At 45.5% G+C, this 22,231-nt stretch overlaps 1 protein-coding gene across 1 annotated transcript; it reads left to right on the forward strand.

The window, feature by feature from the left end:
• The first annotated feature begins 10,058 nt into the window (after positions 1 to 10,058).
• On the forward strand, positions 10,059 to 21,473 carry ddx23 (DEAD (Asp-Glu-Ala-Asp) box polypeptide 23). Its single transcript, XM_024375201.2, has 17 exons — positions 10,059 to 10,214; positions 11,579 to 11,754; positions 14,127 to 14,252; positions 14,539 to 14,632; positions 14,746 to 14,811; positions 14,943 to 15,081; positions 15,841 to 15,974; positions 16,519 to 16,631; positions 17,118 to 17,261; positions 17,399 to 17,624; positions 17,744 to 17,889; positions 18,007 to 18,184; positions 18,307 to 18,549; positions 18,703 to 18,854; positions 18,940 to 19,048; positions 19,283 to 19,457; positions 20,576 to 21,473. The coding sequence occupies exons 1-17, from the start codon at positions 10,212 to 10,214 to the stop codon at positions 20,797 to 20,799; spliced, it is 2,448 nt and encodes an 815-aa protein (XP_024230969.1). The 5' UTR covers positions 10,059 to 10,211; the 3' UTR covers positions 20,800 to 21,473.
• The last annotated feature ends 758 nt before the right edge of the window (positions 21,474 to 22,231 follow it).

Consider the following 22,231-nt stretch of genomic DNA (forward strand, 5'->3'; position numbering starts at 1 on the left):
GGTGTATAGATATATGGAGGTCAGGTCAAGTTACTGAAGCTCATCTGCTGATTGGAGGTTTTGTTTGGTCTAGTTTGCATTACAGTCTTAATTTTCCTTGAAACAAATAGCACGATTTATCTTTCCTGCATTCCCTTGACTCAAGACAAGGTTGTGCGTAGGCTCAAACTGATAGATCAGCAATCCACCATTGGTGTGCATTTCAAAGACAAAAAAAATAAATAATCTGAAACAAGCAAATGATTTTGAAACCAAAATGAACACTAAAGCAACACTACATCGTCTTATGCAAGAAATCACTGACGTCTTCTTTCAAAGTCTATAGTACAGACACACGTCCCTGGGCCATTAGGACAGTGTGACGGCTTGTAATTACGCAACACTTGCTAAAAGTGCTTCAACTTGCACACTCCTAACGATCATGCAAAATGACCAATGATCTCACATGGCAGAGCTACCAAACCATGTACCTACCATAACAGAGATGAACTAAACTTGCTGGATAAACAAAAGCCAATTAGGTCAGTTAGAATTCCCAATCGCGTTCGAATATTCATGGTAAATCACCTGTGCGCTATTCAGTTCTCATGCCAGTTTTTGATGTTGGCTACTCACTACATTCACTGCAGAATAGGGTACAGTACATAAAGTGCTTCCAGAAAGTATTCACACCCCTTTACTTTTCCCATTTTTTTTAATGCTACAGCCTGAATTTAAAATGGATTAAATTGAGATGTTTTGGTCAATGGCCGACACACCCTATCCTATAATGTCAAAGTGCCATTTTTCTTCTATACATCTACGTATATATATTTCTATACAAATTAATTAAGAATTAAAAACTTAAATGTCTTGAGTCGGTAAGTATTCAACCCCTGTGTTATGGCAAGCCAAAATAAATAACAAGTCACATAACAAGTTGCATGGACTCACTGTATGTGCAAAAATAATGCTTAACATGATTTTTGAATGACTACCTCATCTCTGTACCCAACACATATAATTATCTGTAAGGTCCCTCAGTCAAGCGGTGAATTTCAAACACAGATTCAACCACAAAGACCAGGGAGGTTTTCCAATGCCTCGCAAAGAAGGGCACCTATTGGTAGATGGGTAAAATAAAATAAATAGCAGACATTGAATATCCCTATGAGCAAAGTTATTAATAATTATAGTTTTTAATTACATTTTGGATGGTGTATCAGTACATCCATTCACTGCAAAGATATAAGCTAACTCAGTTGCCGGAGAGGAAGGAAACCGCTCAGGGATTTCACCATGTGCCCGATGGTGACTTTAAAACAGTTACAGAGTGATAGGCTGTGATAGGAGAAATCTAAGGATGGATCAACAACATTGTAGTTACTCCACAATACTCACCTCTTTGACAAGAGTGAAAAGAAGGAAGCCTGAACAGAATAGAAAATATTCCAAAACGTGCATCCTGTTTGCAACAGGGCACTAAAGTCATACTGCAAAAAATGTGGCAAAGCAATACAAAGTCCTGAATAGAAAGTGTTATGTTGGGGGAAAATACAATACAACAAACTACTGAGTACCACTCTCCCAATTTTCAAGCATAGTGGTGGCTGCATTATGTTATCGGTATGTTTGTAATCATTAAGGACAGGTTGGGGGGGGGATAAAAAAATGGAATGGAGCTAAACATAGACAAAATCCTAGATGAAAACCTGGTTCAGTCTGTTTTCCACCAGACACTGGGAGATGAATTCACCTTTCAGCAGGACAATAACCTAAAATCCAAGGCCAAATGTCTACTGAAGTTGCATACCAAGAAGACGTCGAATGTTCCTGAGTGGCCGAGTTACAGTTTGGCAAGACCTGAAAGTGGTTGTCTAGCAATGATCAACAAACAATTTGACAAAGCTTAAAGAATTTTGAAAAGAATAATGGGCAAATGTTGCACAATCCAGGTGTGGAAAGCACTCATAGACTTGCCCAGTAAGACTCACAGCTGTAATAGCTGCCAAAGGTAATTCGAACATGTAATTGACTCAGGGGTTTGAATACTTACCTAATCAAGATATATTCGTGTTTGTTTTTTTCATGAATCTTTTACAAATGTTAGAATGTTTCTTCCACTTTGTCATTAATAGAGTATTTCCTTTAGAACGTTGACTTGAAATGACAATTCAATCCATTTGAATTCCACTTTGTAATACACACAACAAAAAAGTCAACAGGTGTGAATACTTTCTGAAGGCACTGTGTACTGTAGAACAGACAACTGCAGTGTCACACCCTGACCATAGTTTGCTTTGTATGTTCTATGTTTTGTTTTGGTCAGGGTGTGATCTGAGTGGGCATTCTATGTTGGATGTCTTGTTTGTCTGTTTCTGTGTTTGGGCCTGATATGGTTCTCAATCAGAGGCAGGTGTTAGTCATTGTCTCTGATTGGGAACCATATTTAGGTAGCCTGTTTGGTGTTGGGTTTTGTGGGTGATTGTTCCTGTCTTTGTTACACCAGATAGGGCTGTTTTCGGTTTTTCACGGTTCTTGTTTTTTTTGGTGTGTATTGTTCTATTGTCATCTTTATTAAAGATGTATCAAAATAACCACGCTGCGTTTTGGTCCGCCTCTCCTTCAACAGAAGAAAGCTGTGACATGCAGCTACTCTGTGGTCATTGGATGGGTGTACACCGCACAACAACTGTTCTACTCTGCTGTTTGATGACTATTGTGGCCTTTAGAAAGGCTGAGCCCTCTGCCAAGGTGTATGAACTCTGGACATTCCTCTGGGACTGAGGCATTCCTTCCTCACACAGGAGAGGAAGGAATGGAAGGAACATACATCCAGTAAGAGCACATCGTATCGTATCAGGTCGACGATACACTGTAAATAATATATTATTAAGTAACTGGTTCCACGGCCTCTTTTGTTTAGTCCACTTTTCAGTCAAGTGTTACCTGAACTGAAAGAATTGTTGGCCCAAACTTAGCTCCAACTTGCGAAAACGTAGGCAAAAATTCAGTCAACTTTAAAATGCGTTTGCTCAACTTCTCTCGTATGTTCAATCAACTAGAAAATATCATTTGTTCATCTTATCTAAAAAAAGGCTGTTGAACTCATAACACACACACACAATGCTTTTAACATAAAATGTTTTCAACTTGCATACGTTGACATAGATGATTACATTATGCATGTTCATGTATACAGTAATTATTAATCAACATGTCCTCATCTGGGATTTGAACTCACAACCTCTTATGCCACGTTCAAAACAACTGGGAACTTGGAAAAATACGAGGTCAAATCATGACGTCAGTGATCTTCAGATCAAAGGTCGGAGCTCTAGAAGAGACCCGAGTTCCCGAGTTGGAATTCCGAGTTGGATGACCGTTCAAATCGATTTTTCCCAGTCAGAGCTCGTATTTTTCAGAGTTCCCAGTTGCTTTGAACATGGTATTCTGATCTTCCTGCTACGTCTCAATGGCTGTGTCAATTATCAATTAATCTAACTATTACCGTCCACCCGGCTCCTTCAGGTCGTGAGAAGGTGTCCCCCCTCGTCTCGTGCCTCTCTGGGAAAGCCTTGTAGTGGGCCAACGCCGTGTGGGGAGAAGGAGTGGCGGCGCTGGACCATTTTGAGGATTTCACCCGCCGCTTCCGGGCAGTCTACGACCATCCACGCAAGGGTAGAGCGGCGGGTGAATGTCTCTTCCATCTGAGGCAGGGGACGAGGAGCGCCCAGGAGTTCCCCATGGATTTTCGGACCCTGGCCGCCGACGCAGGATGGAATGAAGGGCCCTGATCGACCACTATCGCTGCAGTTTGCGCGATGTCGTACGTCGGGAGTTGGCCTGCAGGGACACCACCCTCACTTTCAACCAGCTGGTGGACCTGGTGGACCATTCGGCTGGATAACCTGCCGGCCACCCGCGGACGTCCAGATCGGGTTCTATTGGTTCCATCCCCCAGCACCACCACTCTGGTACCCATAGAGCTGGGAGGTGCTGTGCATAGAGAGACTGGAGGAGGTTCTAGCTCGTGCACCATCTGTGGCCGCAGAGGTCACACTGCCGGTCAGTGCCGGGTTGGTTGGGGATCGAGGCAGCAGGCAGGGCACTCTGGCCTCATCCCAGGTGAGCTGGCACCCTTCTCACCCAGAGCCCTCTGTTGAACACATGTTTTTGTATGTTTCTTTCCCTGAGATTTCCCCACATTCCCAGCATAAGGCGCTCCTTGATTCAGTCACGGCTGGGAATTTTATAGATAGTTTAGGGATCCCCATTGTTCCCGTGGCTGTGCCCTTCCCCGTTCATGCCTTAGACAGTCAACCATTAGGGTCAGGGTTGATTAGGGAGGCCACCGCTCCTCTGGGTATGGTGACGCAGGGGGGTCACAAGGAGAGAATTAGTCTCTTCCTCATTGACTCTCCTGCATTTCCCATGGTGCTAGGCCTACCCTGGTTAGGTTGTCATGACCCCACTGTTTCTTGGCAACGGAGGGCTCTCACGGGGTGGTCGCAAGAGTGCTCGGGGAGGTGTTTAGGGGTTTCCGTTGGTGCTACTACGGTGGAAAGTCCAGACCAGGTCTCCACCGTGCGCATCTCCAAAAAGAATGCAACTCAATTACCACCCCATCGACGGGGCGATTGTGCGAGAAATCTCCTGGTAGACGCTGCACTTCCCAGGAGTCACGTGTATCCCCTCTCACAGGTGGAGACGGAGGCTATGGAAACATATGTCTCTGAATCCCTGCGTCAGGGGTACATTCGGTCCTCCACTTCACCCGCCTCCTCGAGTTTATTTTTTGTGCAGAAGAAGGATGGAGGTCTATACCCGTGTATTGACTACCAAGGCCTAAATAAGATCACGGTGAGGTACAGTTACCCGCTACCTCTTATCGCCATGGCGATTGAGTCAATGCACGGGGCGCGCTTCTTCACCAAACTAGATCTCAGGAGTGCTTACAACATGGTGCGTATCCGGGAGGGAGACGAGTGGAAGACGGCGTTCAGTACGACCTCAGGGCATTATGAGTACCTCGTCATGCCGTACGGGTTGATGAATGCTCCATCAGTCTTCCAAGCCTTTGTAGATGAGATTTTCAGGGACCTGCACGGGCAGGGTGTAGTGGTGCATATTGATGACATTCTGATATACTCAACTACACGCGCCGAGCATGTGTCCCTGGTGCGCAGGGTGCTTGGTCGCCTGTTGAAGCATGACCTGTACGTCAAGGCTGAAAAATGCCTGTTCTTCCAGCAGTCCGTCTCCTTCCTATGGTACCGCATTTCCACCTAGGGAGTGGAGATGGAGAGAGACCGCATTTCAGCCGTGAGTAATTGGCCGAATCCCACCACGGTAAAGGAAGTGCAGTGGTCCCTAGGGTTTGCCAATTACTACCTGAGGTTAATCCGGGGTTTTGGCCAGGTAACGGCTCCCATTACCTCACTGCTGAATGTGGGCCCGGTGCGTTTGTAATGGTTGGCTGAGGCGGACACGACTTTTGGTCACCTGAGGGCTCTGTTTACCTCAGCTCCCGTGCTGGCCCATCCGGATCCCTCTGTCATTCATAGTGGAGGTGGACGCGTCCGAGGCTGGGATTGGAGCCATTCTCTCTCAGCGCTCGGGTACGCCACCGAAGCTCCGCCCCTGTGCCTTCTTCTCGAAGAAGCTCAGCCCAAGGGAGCGAAACTATGACGTGGAGGACCGGGAGCTGTTGACTGTTGTCAAGGCTCTGAAGGTGTGGAGACATTGGCTTGAGGGGGCTTAACACCCTTTTCTCATCTGGACTGACCACCGCAATCTGGAGTACATCCGGGCAGCGAGGAGACTGAACCCTCGCCAAGCAAGGTGGGCCATGTTTTTCACTCGTTTTGTTTTTTCCCTTTCCTACAGACCAGGTTCCCAAAACGTGAAAGTAGACGCACTGTCCCGACTGCGGCTAATGGATCCCACTCCCATACTCCTGGCATCCTGCCTGGTGGCGCCGGTAGTGTGGGAGCTGGACGCGGACATTCAGCAGGCGTTACGTGCAGAGCCCGCTCCCCTCAAGTGTCCCGCTAAAGTTCTGTACGTTCCGTCTGCTGTCCGTGACCGGTTGATCTATTGGGCCCACACCACCCTCCTCTGGTCATCCTGGGATCGGTCGGATGGTGCGCTGTTTGGTTGGGAAGTACTGGTGGCCTACCTTGGCCAAGGATGTGAGGGTTTATGTTTCCTCCTGCTCTGTGTGATCCAAGTGTAAGGCTCCTAGGCACCTGCCCAGAGGAAAGCTACACCCCTTACGCGTTCCACAGCGGCCTAGGTCGCACCTGTCAGTGGACTTTGTGGAGGGGTACCGTCCGGTGGAGGACGTGTTGGACCCTTCAATGCTGCGGGAGTTCCACCGTCACCGTCCAGATCGCCCTGCGCCTCGCCCTCTGGGTCGTCCCCGAGGCCGGTGTTGGCCCGCTGCTGGAGCTGCGCGTCAAGGGGGGGGGTTACTGTCACGACTTTTGCTCGCCGAAGTCGGGTCCTAGTTCGGGCGGACTCATTTTCTGTGTGTTTTGTCTTGTTTTTCCTCCCACCTGGTTTCAATTCCCTCAATCATTTGTTGTGTATTTAACCCTCTGTTCCCCCCATGTCTTTGTGTGGGATTGTTTATTTGTAAGTGCTTGTGAACGTGTTGTTTGGTGCGTGCCGGGTTTTTGTACCCAATTATTCTTGTTATTTTTTGCCTTGGGTTTTGTTATTAATTAAACTGCTCCGGCTATTACCAAGTTTTGCCCTCCTGCGTCTGACTTCCCTGCCACTGATTACGCACTCTGTACATTAACTGAATTTTTGGCTACGTTTTTATTTTTATGAATAATAACTAAATGAGGTATACATTTAATGTAGAATTATAACTAATAGAATTATATCCTGTCTGGTGAAGAATGTTTGTACATAGGCCAAGAGGAAGTGTTAACAGACAATTTGTGATCACAGTGAAACTAACAACAGGAAAGATGTCTGGTCCCCAACCAGGGAGGGGAGAATGTGTAACATGTGGTAGTATATGATAAGCAATATGTATGTGTTGGAATGGAATTGAAAAGCGGCTTTGTCATTGTCTTAGAGGAGGAGGGACATTTATGACGAAATGAGAGGTATATAAACCAATGTACATGAAATGATGGGTAGAGCTCTCGGGAATAAACGCTATTGATTAATATTGAGACTGATCTTTGTCTATTTTATGCAAATAAGAACCTTACAAATTCTTAGAAACGGACAAGGTGTTTTGCTCTGTTATAATTTAATTGGTTATTGAACATATAGGAATTGAATTCTTCTAACATCATGTTGGAGCTAAGTTTGGGCCAACTAATTGTTTTTAGTTCAGGTAACACTTGGACTGAAAAGTTAAGTAAACCCAAAAAATAACCAGTTACTTAATAACAAGTAGTTGAAACCACTAGATATTTTGTACAATTTAGAGCATTTGGGGGATTTTGTTGAATTTTCACCCCATACTTATTATGATTTAGCCAGGAGCAAGAAAAGAACACATGATAACATTACATTTTCTCTCAAATCTGTCTGTCAGGCAATTTATTTTGTGGCAAGAACTGTTGTCATAGCAACAGTAGGATGGTATAAAGTGTGTGTGTGTGTGTGTGTGTGCGTGTGTGTGCGTGTGTGTGTGTGTGTGTGTGTGTGAACAGTTGGCTGAGGTTTTTCCTACACCAAAAATATACACAATCATACCGTTGACCTTGATGTGTCCATACATTCTTTGTGAGAAAATCCTTTGCCTCAGACATATTTTGTCATTCAATCAACCTTAAAAATCAATTACGTAGCCTGTATTCCATTCCATTTCAAATCAATACAGTGTTTGATAGACAGTGCATTGCTTCGTTTCACACTGTCACTGAAGCTGTGTATGAATATGAAGATACAGTATTAACCCTGTCTACAGTTACGCCTCATTTTCCACCTTCTACTTCTCCTCTTTAGTTCACAGATGAGAAAAGACTAAACAAAATACAGAGAAAGAAAGATTCTCATTGACAGCTTCACCTCATATTCATAACAGCATCCACCGTTACTATACAACCGAGTGAATAATCAATGTATTGTTCCCCCCTGTTATATTTCAGTTTCACCCCTGTTTAGCATCAACTTTGATCTGTCTCCATGCTGATATAGTTTTCTCATCCATAGCTGCTCCGCACCTCTCTCTCAATGTCCCCCTGGAGCCAAAGGCAGGCCCAGAATAAGAATCAGTTCCTCTCCCATCTCAGCTCCTGGCGAGGCTGTCTGTCCTTACACTCTGTGTTTACCTTTGCACAGACTATAGTAGAGATTGAGATATGAATAGGACTATTGAGATATGATATGAAGACAGTTACAGTACAGTGACTGATACTCTGACATAAGCTATCCTGCAAAAGCCATAAATTCCCTATCACCCAACCATACTTCCGCTGTAGTAGCCTACTGTGCTATGCCTTGTTGTTCCTGTCTACTTGTCTGTGTGCACAAGTGTGTGTCCTCTCGTGGGATGTGGGATTGTGTCCGTGTGTGTCCTTTTGTGGATGTGGGATTGTGTCCGTGTGTGTCCTCTCGTGGGATGTGGGATTGTGTCCGTGTGTGTCCTCTTGTGGATGTGGGATTGTGTCCATGTGTGTCCTCTTGTGGATGTGGGATTGTGTCCGTGTGTGTCCTCTTGTGGATGTGGGATTGTGTCCGTGTGTGTCCTCTTGTGGATGTGGGATTGTGTCTCCAAATGGCAGATAAAGCAAATCCTTTAACCAGATCTTCCAGATACAACAATCCTCAATTTCAGAGAGAGGCATTCTGCTTTGAAAATCTGCAGACTACGGTGCAGAGTCGGTAGAGAGTGGAGCATATAACGCACGTGGCTCACAGTGGAATAGGGAGAGGCGGGCCCAGGAATCTAGTGGCGGCTGCAAGGGACTGTACAGAGGGGGTAAAGGGGAACAATAAGGACAGATGGGGGAAAGGTGAGGGGCAGCCGGGCAGGAATTGGTTCTGAGAGAAACACCTGTGATTCAATGACTGGAACGTGATTGATAGTCTCTACATGAATAGATGGCTGACTAAATCACACCTGGCTAAATGGAACTGGGTGTCTCTTTTCCCCTTTCCCTCCATCTCTTGATCACCTAACTGTTTTGTGATACTGCATGCAGATGAATGCGAAGGCCCATCTCAATAATAGGCAATACACACTTAGGGGAAATTTTCAATGTTGCATGGTGGATTTCCTTTCCTTTTAATGTTATACTAAAGTCATAGTGAAATATCAAATGAAATGTGAGTATAGAAGTGGAATGCCACAAATGAATTTCAACCAATGTAAGCCTAATGGATTGATAGAATGTTTCTGTTCTCTTCCCCGGAACATTGTAATAAGATAACTCTAATGGAGTGTTCCTCTCTCAATGGAAGGGAAACACAGATTAGTAAACCATTATCAACATCAACATCCATCATCTAAGAATAAAATTACCACCATTTATATAAGCAGAAGCTTTATTAGAATGCAGTCTTCCTTTCAGTTGTCCGAGGGGCTCTGTTTAAATTCCAATTTGCTAAAGATTCCTCAATACTCGAAGACTACATGTACTGTTTGTTCCATTTAGACGGGGGACCAGGGATTAACAAGTAAACTAGGTTCCAAACAAATAAAAGAAAGAATGCAAACATAATTTGCTACAATACATGTAACTCATGAGAACATTCTGCAGGATGCATCTCATAATATAAGGACACTTCTCTTGTTTATTGCATAAACTTGGGGATCTTCAATGAATAAATGTGTAGAACAGTCTCTTTATATCTCGCCTACTGTATCCATAGGCTGTATTATGTTGTTTACATAGTCGAGTCAATGATGTAGTAGCCTATCTATCAGAGCGTAGCAGACTTGCTTCTCGTCTGTTGAAAACACATACGCAAGTTTGCGCCACCTTGTGTTTCAAACGTGCATAACAGCTCAACGAATTACCACGCAGGCATTTAGGTATCCTTGTTCTAAACAATGTGGGCCCTAACCTTGTACCGGTGTTTCTTGGGAAATGTAGGGAAATGGTTTTAACACCATGCTGAACCTACACTGTGCAACGCCTCTAGAAAACCACAATTACCAGACTCAGAATCCGCTGTGCTTTTCATTTGTGGCGTCGTGCAACATGGCGGCTTGGTAAAACGAAGATAGTTCGTAAGCATCTTGTTTTTAAGAGACCATGGTTCGTATTTTAAGTTTTATACATGCATTTTACCTACTTATGTTATGCTGTAAAACCTTACAGTTGCAGTATTTATAAATAACGTTTTGACTTTAATCCATGAAACGTGTTTTATTTCTCTAATCTGTCCCCCAGTCGTTAACGAGCTTGCTTGCTAGCTAGTATCTAAAGTTAGCTATCTAGCTACGTAACGTTAGGAAGTTAAAGATAAAATCCAATAAATCGCTTTTTTTTCCTTCTTTAGCCCAGCGTTGATAACTGTCCCGGAATGTTTTGCATGTCAGCAGTCAAGTTTTTAATTCTGCGTTCAAAACAACTGGGAACTCGGAAAAAACGAGTTCCGACGGGGGTAAAATCGATTTGAATGGTCATCCAACTCAGAATTCCAACTCGGGAATTCGGGCTTCTTTGTAGAACTTCGGCTTTCTGACCTGAAGATCACTGACGTAATGGTTTACCCTCGTGTTTTTCCGAGTTCCCAGTTGTTTTGAACGTGGCATTTAGACAACTTAGAACTGTAGGGGGGACCTCAGACTGGTAAAAATCTATTTGAATGGTCATCCAACTCAGAATTCCATCTGGGAATTCGGGCCTCCGAGAATGCTGACTTTCTGGCCTAAAGATCGCTGACGTCATGATTTGACCTTGTATTTTTCAGAGTTCCCAGTTGTCTTGAACACAGCATGGGCACTCTGGGGGGGGGGGAAACTTCAGGTCGGAAAGTATGAGCTCTAAAAAGATGTCTACTTTTCCGACTTGGGATTCCGAGTAGGATGACTGTTCAAAACTGTTTTTCCCCCCTGAGTTTCCAGTTGTCTTGAAACACACTGAAGTTGGAAGTCAGAGTTCTCTGTTGTTTGGAACTCCGTATTTGCTTCTTGGAAGTCCAATATCTTGAAAACTTGACGGCTGACACGCAAAACATTTGGTACTGCATTAACAATGGGCTAATGGGGAAAAAAAATACAAAAAGATTGTTTTTGAGTCTTGCAAAAAATAATCATGATGATAATATCATACTTGCTAGTTACCTCAGTAGCTACCTAGGTAGATAATTACCTGACATTTAGCTAGTTCACTAACCAACCACCAACTAATTAGAGAGAGCTAGCTAGATAGTTATTGAGCGTGCAATTATTTATTCCAGCCCAGCACTAAAACACTTGAGTCAAATTATCGTTGTCTTTTTTTGTGATTAGCTAGTTGATAGGATGATGGTTACGCCATTAATTGTTGTCTCCATTTATCGATGTCATGTACAATCAGAACTTAATAGTGGAGGTTGGGGACGTAATACACTGAGACGATGGTAACATGGACTTGACGACCTACAACTCGAAGCTATATTCATTCTGTCCTCACAGATGGCTGGTGATCCAACCGACAAAAACAATGCAGCAGAGACCTCAGGAGTCAAGGATAAGGATCGGGAGCGGAAACGCAGTCGCTCACGAGAGCGTGAACGCAAAGGCTCCCCGTCCAAGGACCGGAAACCTCGCCAACGCTCTCGTGAACGCAACCGATCCAAATCCGCAGAAAGGTTTGAATGACGCAGAATTATTGGTCGTGGGTGAATGCGAACAACCTGCCAGAATAGTTTCAACCTTTCGGGTGCATTAAGTACAGCTTCCCTACAGATTGAAATGCACTGCTGCCATAATCAGGGCAGCGTGGAATCCAGGGATGGAAGATGCTGCTGTACCTTTTAATATTCCCATTCTCTAAAACAGTGTTTTCCAGCCCTGGTCCTGGCCAAACACTTCCTTCAGCTCATTGAGGGCTTGATGATCAAATCAAATTTATTTATATAGCCCTTCGTACATCAGCTGATATCTCAAAGTGCTGTACAGAAACCCAGCCTAAAACTCCAAACAGCAAGCAATGCAGGTGTAGAAGCACGGTGGCTAGGAAAAACTCCCTAGAAAGGCCAAAACCTAGGAAGAAAGAAACCTAGAGAGGAACCAGGCTATGTGGGGTGGCCAGTCCTCTTCTGGCTGTGCCAGGTGGAGATTATAACAGAACATGGCCAAGATGTTCAAATGTTCATAAATGACCAGCATGGTCGTATAATAATAAGGCAGAACAGTTGAAACTGGAGCAGCAGCACGGTCAGATGGACTGGGGACAGCAAGGAGTCATCATGTCAGGTAGTCCTGGGGCATGGTCCTAGGGCTCAGGTCCTCCGAGAGAGAGAAAAAAAGAGAGAATTAGAGAGAGCATATGTGGGGTGGCCAGTCCTCTTCTGGCTGTGCCGGGTGGAGATTATAACAGAACATGGCCAAGATGTTCAAATGTTCATAAATGATCAGCATGTTCGAATAATAAGAAGGCAGAACAGTTGAAACTGGAGCAGCAGCACGGCCAGGTGGACTGGGGACAGCAAGGAGTCATGTCAGGTAATCCTGGGGCATGGTCCTAGGGCTCAGGTCCTCCGAGAGAGAGAAGGAGAGAATTAGAGAACGCACACTTAGATTCACACAGGACACCGAATAGGACAGGAGAAGTACTCCAGATATAACAAACTGACCCTAGCCCCCCGACACATTAACTACTGCAGCATAAATACTGGAGGCTGAGACAGGAGGGGTCAGGAGACACTGTGGACCCATCCGAGGACACCCCTGGACGGGGCCAAACAGGAAGGATATAACCCCACCCACTTTGCCAAAGCACAGCCCCCACACCACTAGAGGGATATCTTCAACCACCAACTTACCATCCTGAGACAGGGCTGAGTATAGCCCACAAAGATCTCCGCCATGGCACAACCCAGAACAGGGATGACCACATCAGTGAATCAACCCACTCAGGTGACGCACCCCTTCCAGGGACGGCATGAGAGAGCCCCAGTAAGCCAATGACTCAGCCCCTGTAATAGGGTTAGAGGCAGAGAATCCCAGTGGAAAGAGGGGAACCGGCCAGGCAGAGACAGCAAGGGCGGTTCGTTGCTCCAGAGCCTTTCCGTTCACCTTCCCACTCCTGGGCCAGACTACACTCAATCATATGACCCACTGAAGAGATGAGTCTTCAGTAAAGACTTAAAGGTTGAGACCGAGTTTGCGTCTCTGACATGGGTAGGCAGACCGTTCCATAAAAATGGAGCTCTATAGCTCTAATCTATATGATTAGTTGACAAGTTGAGTCAGGTGTGCTTGTCCAGGGTTACAATAAAAACGTGTACTGTTGGTGGTACTTCAGGACCAGGGTTTGGAAACGCTGTATTTAAACAGCCTTTTTTGTCCTCGTGCTAGGTAGCAGAAGCCATAGCAGCCATTTTGGAATTTTATTTTGACATTTCCACAGCGCAACGAAGTAGTCCATTCTGAGCCTGATTGGTTGACTATCCTTTGTTGTTCAATGCGATGTTCTACGTGCCATTCCAAAATGGTTGGTGTGGCTTCTGCTACCTAGCATGAGAACGAAAAAGGCTGTTTAAATGAAAAATTTGCAGTATTTCAATCTTCTCGATTTATCAGTTTGTATAATGGGAATATTAGGAGTACAGCGACATCTTCCATCCCTGGAGTGAGGTACATTTTTCATGCAGCGGTGCGTTTCGACCTGTAGGGAAGATGTGCGACCGACTGATCGAAACTATTCTGGCTAGGCGAACCACGCCTGCTATCTGACTCGGTCTTTCCACTGTATTTGAAAGGTGTCCAGTGTTAAGTTAATGTTTTAAGTATCCCTATATTTCTGTTATTACGGGGCTATCACTCTGTTATTAGTGCGCCTGCGCAGCAGTCTTGTTGATGAACCTGGCCTGAGTGCAATGGCAGCCATGTAGTGCGCTAATACGGTTTAGTAAATGTTAAACTGGAACCTTGTTGTTGTCATTTCAAGTCAACTTCCAGTGGGTTTATCACAGGTTGGTAATATTTCTATGTCTCTGACCTTTCCTTCCCCCTCCAGAGATCGCCGTCTGAAGGACAAGGAGAGAGAAAAGGAGCACGACCGGGACAAGAACAGAGAGAGGGGTCGCAAGGACCGCGATAAGGACGGTCACCGCAGAGACAAAGACTGCAACAAGAAATCCAGGTCTGTAGGCTTGAATCAGACTGGTGTTTTTAGTCACCGGGTGACTATTCGGTGCCGGCTTGAGCCGGATAACAAGATCAAGGTGTCCTATTGATATGGTTCCATCCAGAGGCGTTATAAAGATCTGATGGTTCTCAGCAGAATGTTTATCTGGAACACTCCCACGTTGTGCCGTTCAGGAACTGAGTGTGAGCTATGCGTCTTTAAAACATCACGCAATATGCAGAGACATTTTCAAATCGTTTTCCGCTACCTTTTCAACTTGAGTGGGTACTTCTCCTTACAGAAGCGTCTCCCCCAAGTCCAAGGACAGGATAAAGAGGGAGAAGGATTTGAAGAAAGAGGAGGATGAGGAAGATGAGAAAAAGAAGAAAAGCAAGGTAAGACCAGGGAGTGGTCTCGCTATTCTCCCAAGCCCAGCTAACTACCACGTTGTGATGTACCTCGAGTTGCATTGTGTTTCATAATGAGTATTTCTCTGCATCTCTCTTAGGTCCAGCCACTGTCTCTAGAGGAACTTCTAGCCAAGAAGAAGGCAGAGGAGGAGGCGGAGGCAAAGGTGAGACCTTAACAGTGCTCGTTTGAGAGTCAATCTGTTGGGTGTTGCAGTGAGGAGCAAGATGGGAGTGTACGAATTAAGAATGTTAAGCTAAGTTTCTCCTCATGATTTTGAATGCCTTTCTCTCTCAGCCCAAGTTCCTGTCCAAGGCGGAGCGCGAGGCGGAGGCTCTGAAAAGGAGGCAGCAGCAGACTGAGGAGAGGAAGAAGACTATCGATGAGGACAGGAAGAAGAGGAGGATGTTCCAGGACATCGGGAGGAAGATGATGGGTGAGTAGGAGGGGCTTGGGGTTAGTCGGGAGGAAGATGGTAGGTGAAGCTTGGGGTGTTGTAACTTTTAATGGTTTACAGTTAATTAATTGAGCTGTATCTAAAGATATTTTCTTTACAGTTATTTACATACAATTACATATTAGAATTTGTGTGATGGAGATTGAGAGAACTACATTCATATTTATGTTGTATTGGTTAGTATTGGATTACGCTATTGACTGCAAGTACCAGAATGCCTTGCGACAGGTAGTAGAAAAAGGAAGAACGTGCCAGTTATGTACAAGTGATAAATGATTATCCTGACTGTCTCTAGCAACTTTCTTTTATTGTTTGTAGAAAGTTTATTGTTTGTCTAAAGTTGTTAAATGTAACGTGAACGAGTATTATTACTAAAAGAAGCTTTCACTTCACAACTCGACGTCCCCAGTCATTACTTTGAAGATAGTTATTCTATGTGGGGTTAGTCAGGTCGCAATATTCTGAATGTCGCTGATAGAAATGTCTTCTAAAGAACTTAACTGATTCCCTATTCTACACAACAGAGAAGCACGTCTGTTCTACATCATGTGTTTCTATCTAAACGTCCAGTAACGTTGCACCCCACTGAACATGACCTAGGTTTCTGGAAGTTGGGTATCTAACTGTTAGACCTCTGGTTCGGTCTCTGACAGTGCTTGGAGTTAGGGTGTAAGTTGTTTTAACAGTTCCATTAAAAATACTGTCGGCTCACAAAGTGTATATCTGTCCGTGTCCCAGAGGACCCCCAGGAGAGGGACAGACGAGAACGGAGAGAGCGGATGGAGCGGGAGAACAACGGGGACCAAGCGGACGACGGAAGACAGAAGATCAGAGAGGAGAAGGATAAGGGCAAGGAGCTCCAGGCCATCAAGGTATGTCTGGAGATTGAGGTTCTGCCATGGGCCGGTTTCAGGAAAACAGGCTCATTTCTGGGTTGTATTCATTCATGGATACCGTAGCAAAACATAGCAAAATATTTTTGCAACAGAAAATGGAAACAATGTTTCTTATTGGACAACGTGATGTCGTCCCTGCCTGTTTGAGTCTGTCGTCCTGTGTTTGGTGCCTAGTGATTATGACCCTGAACTAAAAACATGTTCACTGGAGATTCTCAGATTTATTTTTTTTAAATGGTCAAATCAAACTTTGTCTCATGCGCCGAATACAACAAGTGTAGACTTTACCGTGAAATGCTTACTTACAAGCCCTTAACCAACAGTGCAGTTCAAGAAGGAGAAAATACTTACCAAGTAGACTAAAATAAAAAGTAACACAATAACGAGGCTATATACAGGGGGCACCGGTACCGAGTCAGTGTGCGGTGGTACAGGCTAGGAGGAGTGAGCTTTGATATGATTGGTTGAACAAAGTGTTTAAGCCAGTGTACTGTGCCATCTCACGTCTCTGTCCAATCAGGAGCGTTACCTGGGCGGGACTAAGAAGCGCCGGCGGACACGTCACCTGAACGACAGGAAGTTTGTCTTTGAGTGGGATGCCTCTGAAGACACGTCTACCGACTACAACCCCATGTGAGTCTGCATGAACGCTGGAATGATGAATTCAGTTTCACCAACATGTGTCTGAATTAGAGGCCTTCACGGGTCCAACGGAGACTAAATGCGGAGTCATTTGTTATAGGCTGTTTTTAAGGACACGTAACTGGTAATTTGGTCAATGTCACTTGTTTATTTATGGAGCTGGCAGCGTTTGGCTGGAGGTTTCTCTCTCGCTCTCTCTCACCGATCTGAACGCGTCTCAGATCTGAAACTGGCACGGATCTGTTTTTCCACGGTCCTTTTCAGAACGGGTTTGACAGGGCAGTCAGACCCGTTCTGAAAAGTACCGTGGGAAAACAGGCCCGTGCCAGTTTCGGATCTGAGAGACGCGTTCCGATCCGAGAGAGCGACGCATATCGCTAACCTTTAACAACTTTGCTCCTTCAATAGACATTTGTCTCTCTCCTATGCCGCCTGCTCTCTTCCCACCTAATATCCCGCTTTGCCTTCATCTCTCAGTTATAAGGAGAAGCACCAGGTCCAGCTGTATGGCCGGGGCTTCATCGCTGGGATCGACCTCAAGCAACAGAAGAAAGACCAGTCCCATTTCTACGTGGACATGATGGAGACGAGACGCACACTGGAGGAGAAGGAGCAGGAGGAGTGAGTCACGCGCACACAAACACACCTGACAAACTAACACGCCCGCTACAAAGCATTGGAATCGATGCCTTTGAAACGGCTTCAAAATGGTAATTGCCGTCCACTAACCTCTGCGCCGTCCCCTTCCCACTCCTCAGGGTGCGACTGAAGAAGGTTCATAAGAAGGAGGCCAAGCAGCGTTGGGATGACAGGCACTGGTCGCAGAAGAAGCTGGAGGAGATGGCGGACAGGGACTGGCGTATCTTCAGGGAGGATTACAGTATCACCACCAAGGGTGGCAAGATCCCCCACCCCATCAGGAACTGGAAGGAGTACAACCTGCCCCCACACATCGTGGAGGTCATTGACAACTGTGGCTACAAGGTCAGCTGTGAGGACTTGGCATGCACACGCCACCTTTGGGCCTTTCCCCTGATCCAGCTCTGAAGCCGTTGCTTGCTGTATAAAAAAATGGCCTCCTCTTTGTTTCCCTTGTTGTCCAGGATCCAACGCCTATCCAGAGACAAGCCATCCCCATTGGCTTACAGAACCGCGACATCATCGGCGTGGCTGAGACGGGTAGCGGTAAAACGGCTGCCTTCCTCATCCCCCTATTGGTCTGGATCACGACCCTGCCTAAGGATGAAAGGTGAGGTGTCACCTCCCCAGCCAGAGGGTTACCCCTTAAACTACTCTCCCAAGAGTTGCATGTCCTTCATTCAAAGCACACATCCTTCTCACCCCCCTCTTTCCCCTGTCCCTGTAGGATTGAGGACTCGGACCAGGGTCCGTATGCAGTGATTCTGGCCCCCACCCGTGAGCTGGCGCAGCAGATCGAGGAGGAGACCCTTAAGTTTGGGAAACCTCTGGGCATCCGCACCGTGGCTGTCATTGGAGGTATCTCCAGGGAGGACCAGGGATTCCGCCTCCGGATGGGCTGCGAGGTCAGACACTAGAAAACAACACACACACAGACACGCAAACATGCAGATTCACACGCACACAATATTATTGCCCATATTAAGACGCGTGCTTGTGAGGTCTGAGTAAACGCGTGTGTTTCCAGATAGTGATAGCCACCCCAGGTCGTCTGATAGACGTGTTGGAGAACAGATACCTGGTCCTGGGCCGCTGTACCTACGTGGTACTGGACGAGGCTGACCGCATGATAGACATGGGCTTCGAGCCTGACGTCCAGAAGATCCTGGAGTACATCCCTGTGACCAATCAGAAACCAGACACGGACGAAGCAGAGGACCCCGAGAAAATGAAGATGAACTTCGAGATGGGAAAACACAAGTACAGACAGGTGAGAGATTGTTAAAGCCGTAGCAGATAAACACACACTGAAGAAAATCTCTTTTTTTTTTTTATAGCTAGCTGTACAATTTAAGAAGAGAATTCTCTTTCCCCTGCCTTTCCTACTTCCATCCGTCTCTCTCCTTCTCGCTCTGTTTCTCAGACGGTCATGTTCACAGCTACCATGCCCGCGGCGGTAGAGCGGTTGGCCCGTAACTACCTGCGTCGCCCGGCCGTGGTGTACATCGGTTCAGCTGGTAAACCCCACGAGAGAGTGGAACAGAAGGTCCTGCTCATGGGAGAGGGAGAGAAGAGGTAACAGACTCGAGAGACACACACATCACTTCTATCCCTGATGCTGTAGCTAATGCCGAGTCTCCCTTGTTGTCTCGTCTTCCAGGAAGAGGCTGCTGGATGTTTTGGCACGCGGGTTCGAGCCGCCCATCATCATCTTCGTCAACCAGAAGAAGGGTGTCGACGTGCTGGCCAAGTCTCTGGAGAAGATGGGGGTGAGACCTCATACTTTCTAATACCTGTGCTGTTTTGTTTTCCCGGTACAATTTAACTACTGGAATAGCTCCAAAAGTGCAAACGCAGTGCTAAATCAAGGGCACCTCAAATACATCTATTTTGAGCCTTTGTCATCCTTTCACCACTACTATGGCTATGCTAGGAACCAGGAGGTTGATAATGGTTCTCTTTCTAATGATGTTTCTCTCCCTCTCTCGTCTGGTCTCTTTCAGTACAATGCTTGCACGTTGCACGGTGGCAAGGGCCAGGAGCAGAGAGAGTTTGCTCTGTCCAACCTGAAGGCTGGAGCCAAGGACATCCTGGTGGCCACCGACGTGGCTGGGAGAGGTATCGACATCCACGACGTCTCCATGGTGCTCAACTACGACATGGCCAAGAACATCGAGGGTAAGACCATGACCTTTGACCCTGGGGTCTCGAGCTGGGCGACGTGGAGAAAAATCCATATCGCGATCAAATCCCTGAATTGATGCGATGATGATGATAAATAGAACGATATGTTTATAACATTAATGTGCACCACAGTTGCACTACTAGTTTGATGGTTGTAGCCATCAATTTGCCCATTTAACAATCACATTCTCTAGTATAGGCTACTTGTAATAAACTATTTTAGTGAAATGCCTGCGATAAGTGATCGGTATGGTCAGTGTCGATCAGTTTTATCGTTCCAGCTCTAGGTCACTCGCCTGTCTGTTGGATTTTTTACATCATAGAGACTTTGTACTGCCTTCCATATTTGTAGACCGGAGTTAAAGTTCTCTGTCACAGCAGCATATGGAGTATCTATTCCTCCATCAGTTAAAAAATATAAAGAATATCATTTAGAGTAGACTTTGCAAGTTCGCTGTCTTGAGCCTCCAGAGTGCCAGAGAGGACAAATGGAGCGCATCTTCACGACAGTTATGCTTGACAGCAAAGAGAAGTGCTCGTGTCCAGCTCAAACCATTCCAAAAAACATGACCCATATTACCGGAGTGACCTCTCCTCCTTTATATGGCGGAATCACACGCACTTTCTATAATTTCACAAACCGTGAAAGTAATCCCGGGGGTCTACTTATTGGTTTGATCACAAACGACCTTGTTCAGTCATGCTACCTAGCTATATAATAAGCTGGTAACTTGAGAGTACTTACGTCTAGGCCAATATGGTGAGCACAGGAAGAAAGGAAAATGGGCTGCTGCTCATGAGATTGATTGTCAGCCTAACCGTATTAAAAATCAACCTCTTTCTGGTGCTCCTTCAATTCTGTTTGGTGCCTAGTGTTTTTAAAGTTGGGCGCAGTGTGTGTGTGGAAGAGTAAAGGTTTCTTGCAGTGTTTTCCCCTAATTGACACAATAGCATGCAGATCGTTAAGCATGTATATTCTGCAAGGTTAACTTGGTCCCAGACAGTCGATCTGAGATCGACTTAAGTTTCAGTCGTGGATTTAGTTTTTAATGCTTTAACTGCTTTGTAGATCTTGTCTTATTCTGACGTTGCCCCTTCGCCCTCCCCTCCAGACTACATCCATCGTATCGGTCGTACGGGTCGCGCTGGGAAGAGCGGCGTGGCGCTGACCTTCCTCACCAAGGAGGACTCGTCAGTGTTCTACGACCTGAAGCAGGCCTTCCTGGAGAGCCCCGTGTCCACCTGCCCCCCCGAGCTGTCCAACCACCCCGACGCCCAGCACAAGCCTGGTACCATCCTCACCAAGAAGAGACGCGAGGAGACCATCTTCGCCTGACGTGCCAGATCACGTTAAAGGGTTACGCCACCCTAGGACCTGCCACCACACACACTGGGTTTTCACTCGTTTTAATCATCTGTTTTTGCAGTCTCTCAACACCTACGGTATCCCCCCTCCTTCCTTCTGGTGTCTTCTGTTCTTTTCTCATTTTCTTTCTCAGTCTTGCCACTCTCTTCAGTCCTCCTTTCTCATTCCTCCATTGTTAGGCTTCCCCTTCTGTGGCCCGGCTACTGTACGAAATGTTAGCCTGATGGAAGGGCCTGGGGGTTCATATTCTGGTTTTGGAAAAGGTTTTGGTTTTTGCTACAGGAGAATACAGGGCCTCTGGTCTGTGTGGGGAAGGGACGTTAATGGAAGGTCATGTGAGCGCCAAACCTACACTTATTTCAAAGAGCCCCTGTAACAACACACAAGCGGTCCCAAAAGGCCAAGACAGAAATGTTGTAGTGTGATTGTGTATTATTATTTTTTAAATTGGAGTTAGCCCTGTTGTGACAAGTTTTAAAATTGTGTAAAAAGACCAATACATTGAATACCTTTTGTCTCCCAGAGAAACGTGGTCGATGTGGTGTTTTTTCTTTCATCAGTCAGCTGGTTATGATGAGTATTTTGGAATGTGATGTTTGCTACGTTGAATTCTATGAAGTGAATAAAACCCAACTTTTGACTGACACCGTTTTTAAAATAAGTCTTTCATAAACTGATCTCACCAGAGCCCTACAAAGGTTCTTGTCAATCGAGTCCAGGGAATTGATATCAAAGATTGCTGTCCTAAGAACTGCAACGTTCAAGAAAGCACATGACAATGGCAGCATTAAAAGTACATAAAATGTCATGTTTATTTTACTTTTTTATTTTACTTAGCATTTTTACTAATATATTCTTAAATAGAAAGCATTCTATACAGCGACAGGCAGGAAATCTTTTCTTTTTTTTTCGTCTCAGAAATTGAGGAAAGGAGCGTCGGGTCACGCTAGCACACTGATTGAGTCCGGTGAATAGATACATGGTTATAATTTAGTGCAGTTATTGCATTACAAAGCAACCATCAAAAAAACAAAATTAGTGCAATGGGTTTTTCTTCTACTTACACAAAAAAAGAGGAAGTTCAGAAGGGTTAAGGCGTTTTTAACTCTTTCAATGTTCGGCTTTGTATTGCATACAGAATATAAGACAGGAAACTAAACTATAACCCTTGTATAAATTGTGCTTCATAAATCGAAAAACCTTTTCATTGTCAATTTCTACATTGGTCCGCTTTGAAAGTCACATTCCTCCAAAGTACAGTGAAAATCTCTTAAGTGAGCGAAGACTTGCAAGGCTGCATTTAGCAAGTCGCTCAATCCCTCTCTCTCTGATAGGTCGTCGAGGAGCAGGTGGGAATAAATAGCTTCAGAGCCAATCCAAACTGCTCAATAGAACACACAAA

The sequence above is a fragment of the Oncorhynchus tshawytscha genome, linkage group LG16 (genome assembly GCF_018296145.1).
Source record: "Oncorhynchus tshawytscha isolate Ot180627B linkage group LG16, Otsh_v2.0, whole genome shotgun sequence".
Classification (NCBI taxonomy): domain Eukaryota; kingdom Metazoa; phylum Chordata; class Actinopteri; order Salmoniformes; family Salmonidae; genus Oncorhynchus; species Oncorhynchus tshawytscha.

Bases quoted from the DNA above. Each gene is read 5' to 3' on its own strand.
- ddx23 (XM_024375201.2), top strand. The intron at 11,755-14,126 runs GTTTGAATGACG...TTCCCCCTCCAG, and splicing joins CGATCCAAATCCGCAGAAAG to AGATCGCCGTCTGAAGGACA. The intron at 19,049-19,282 runs GTGAGACCTCAT...GGTCTCTTTCAG, and splicing joins AGTCTCTGGAGAAGATGGGG to TACAATGCTTGCACGTTGCA.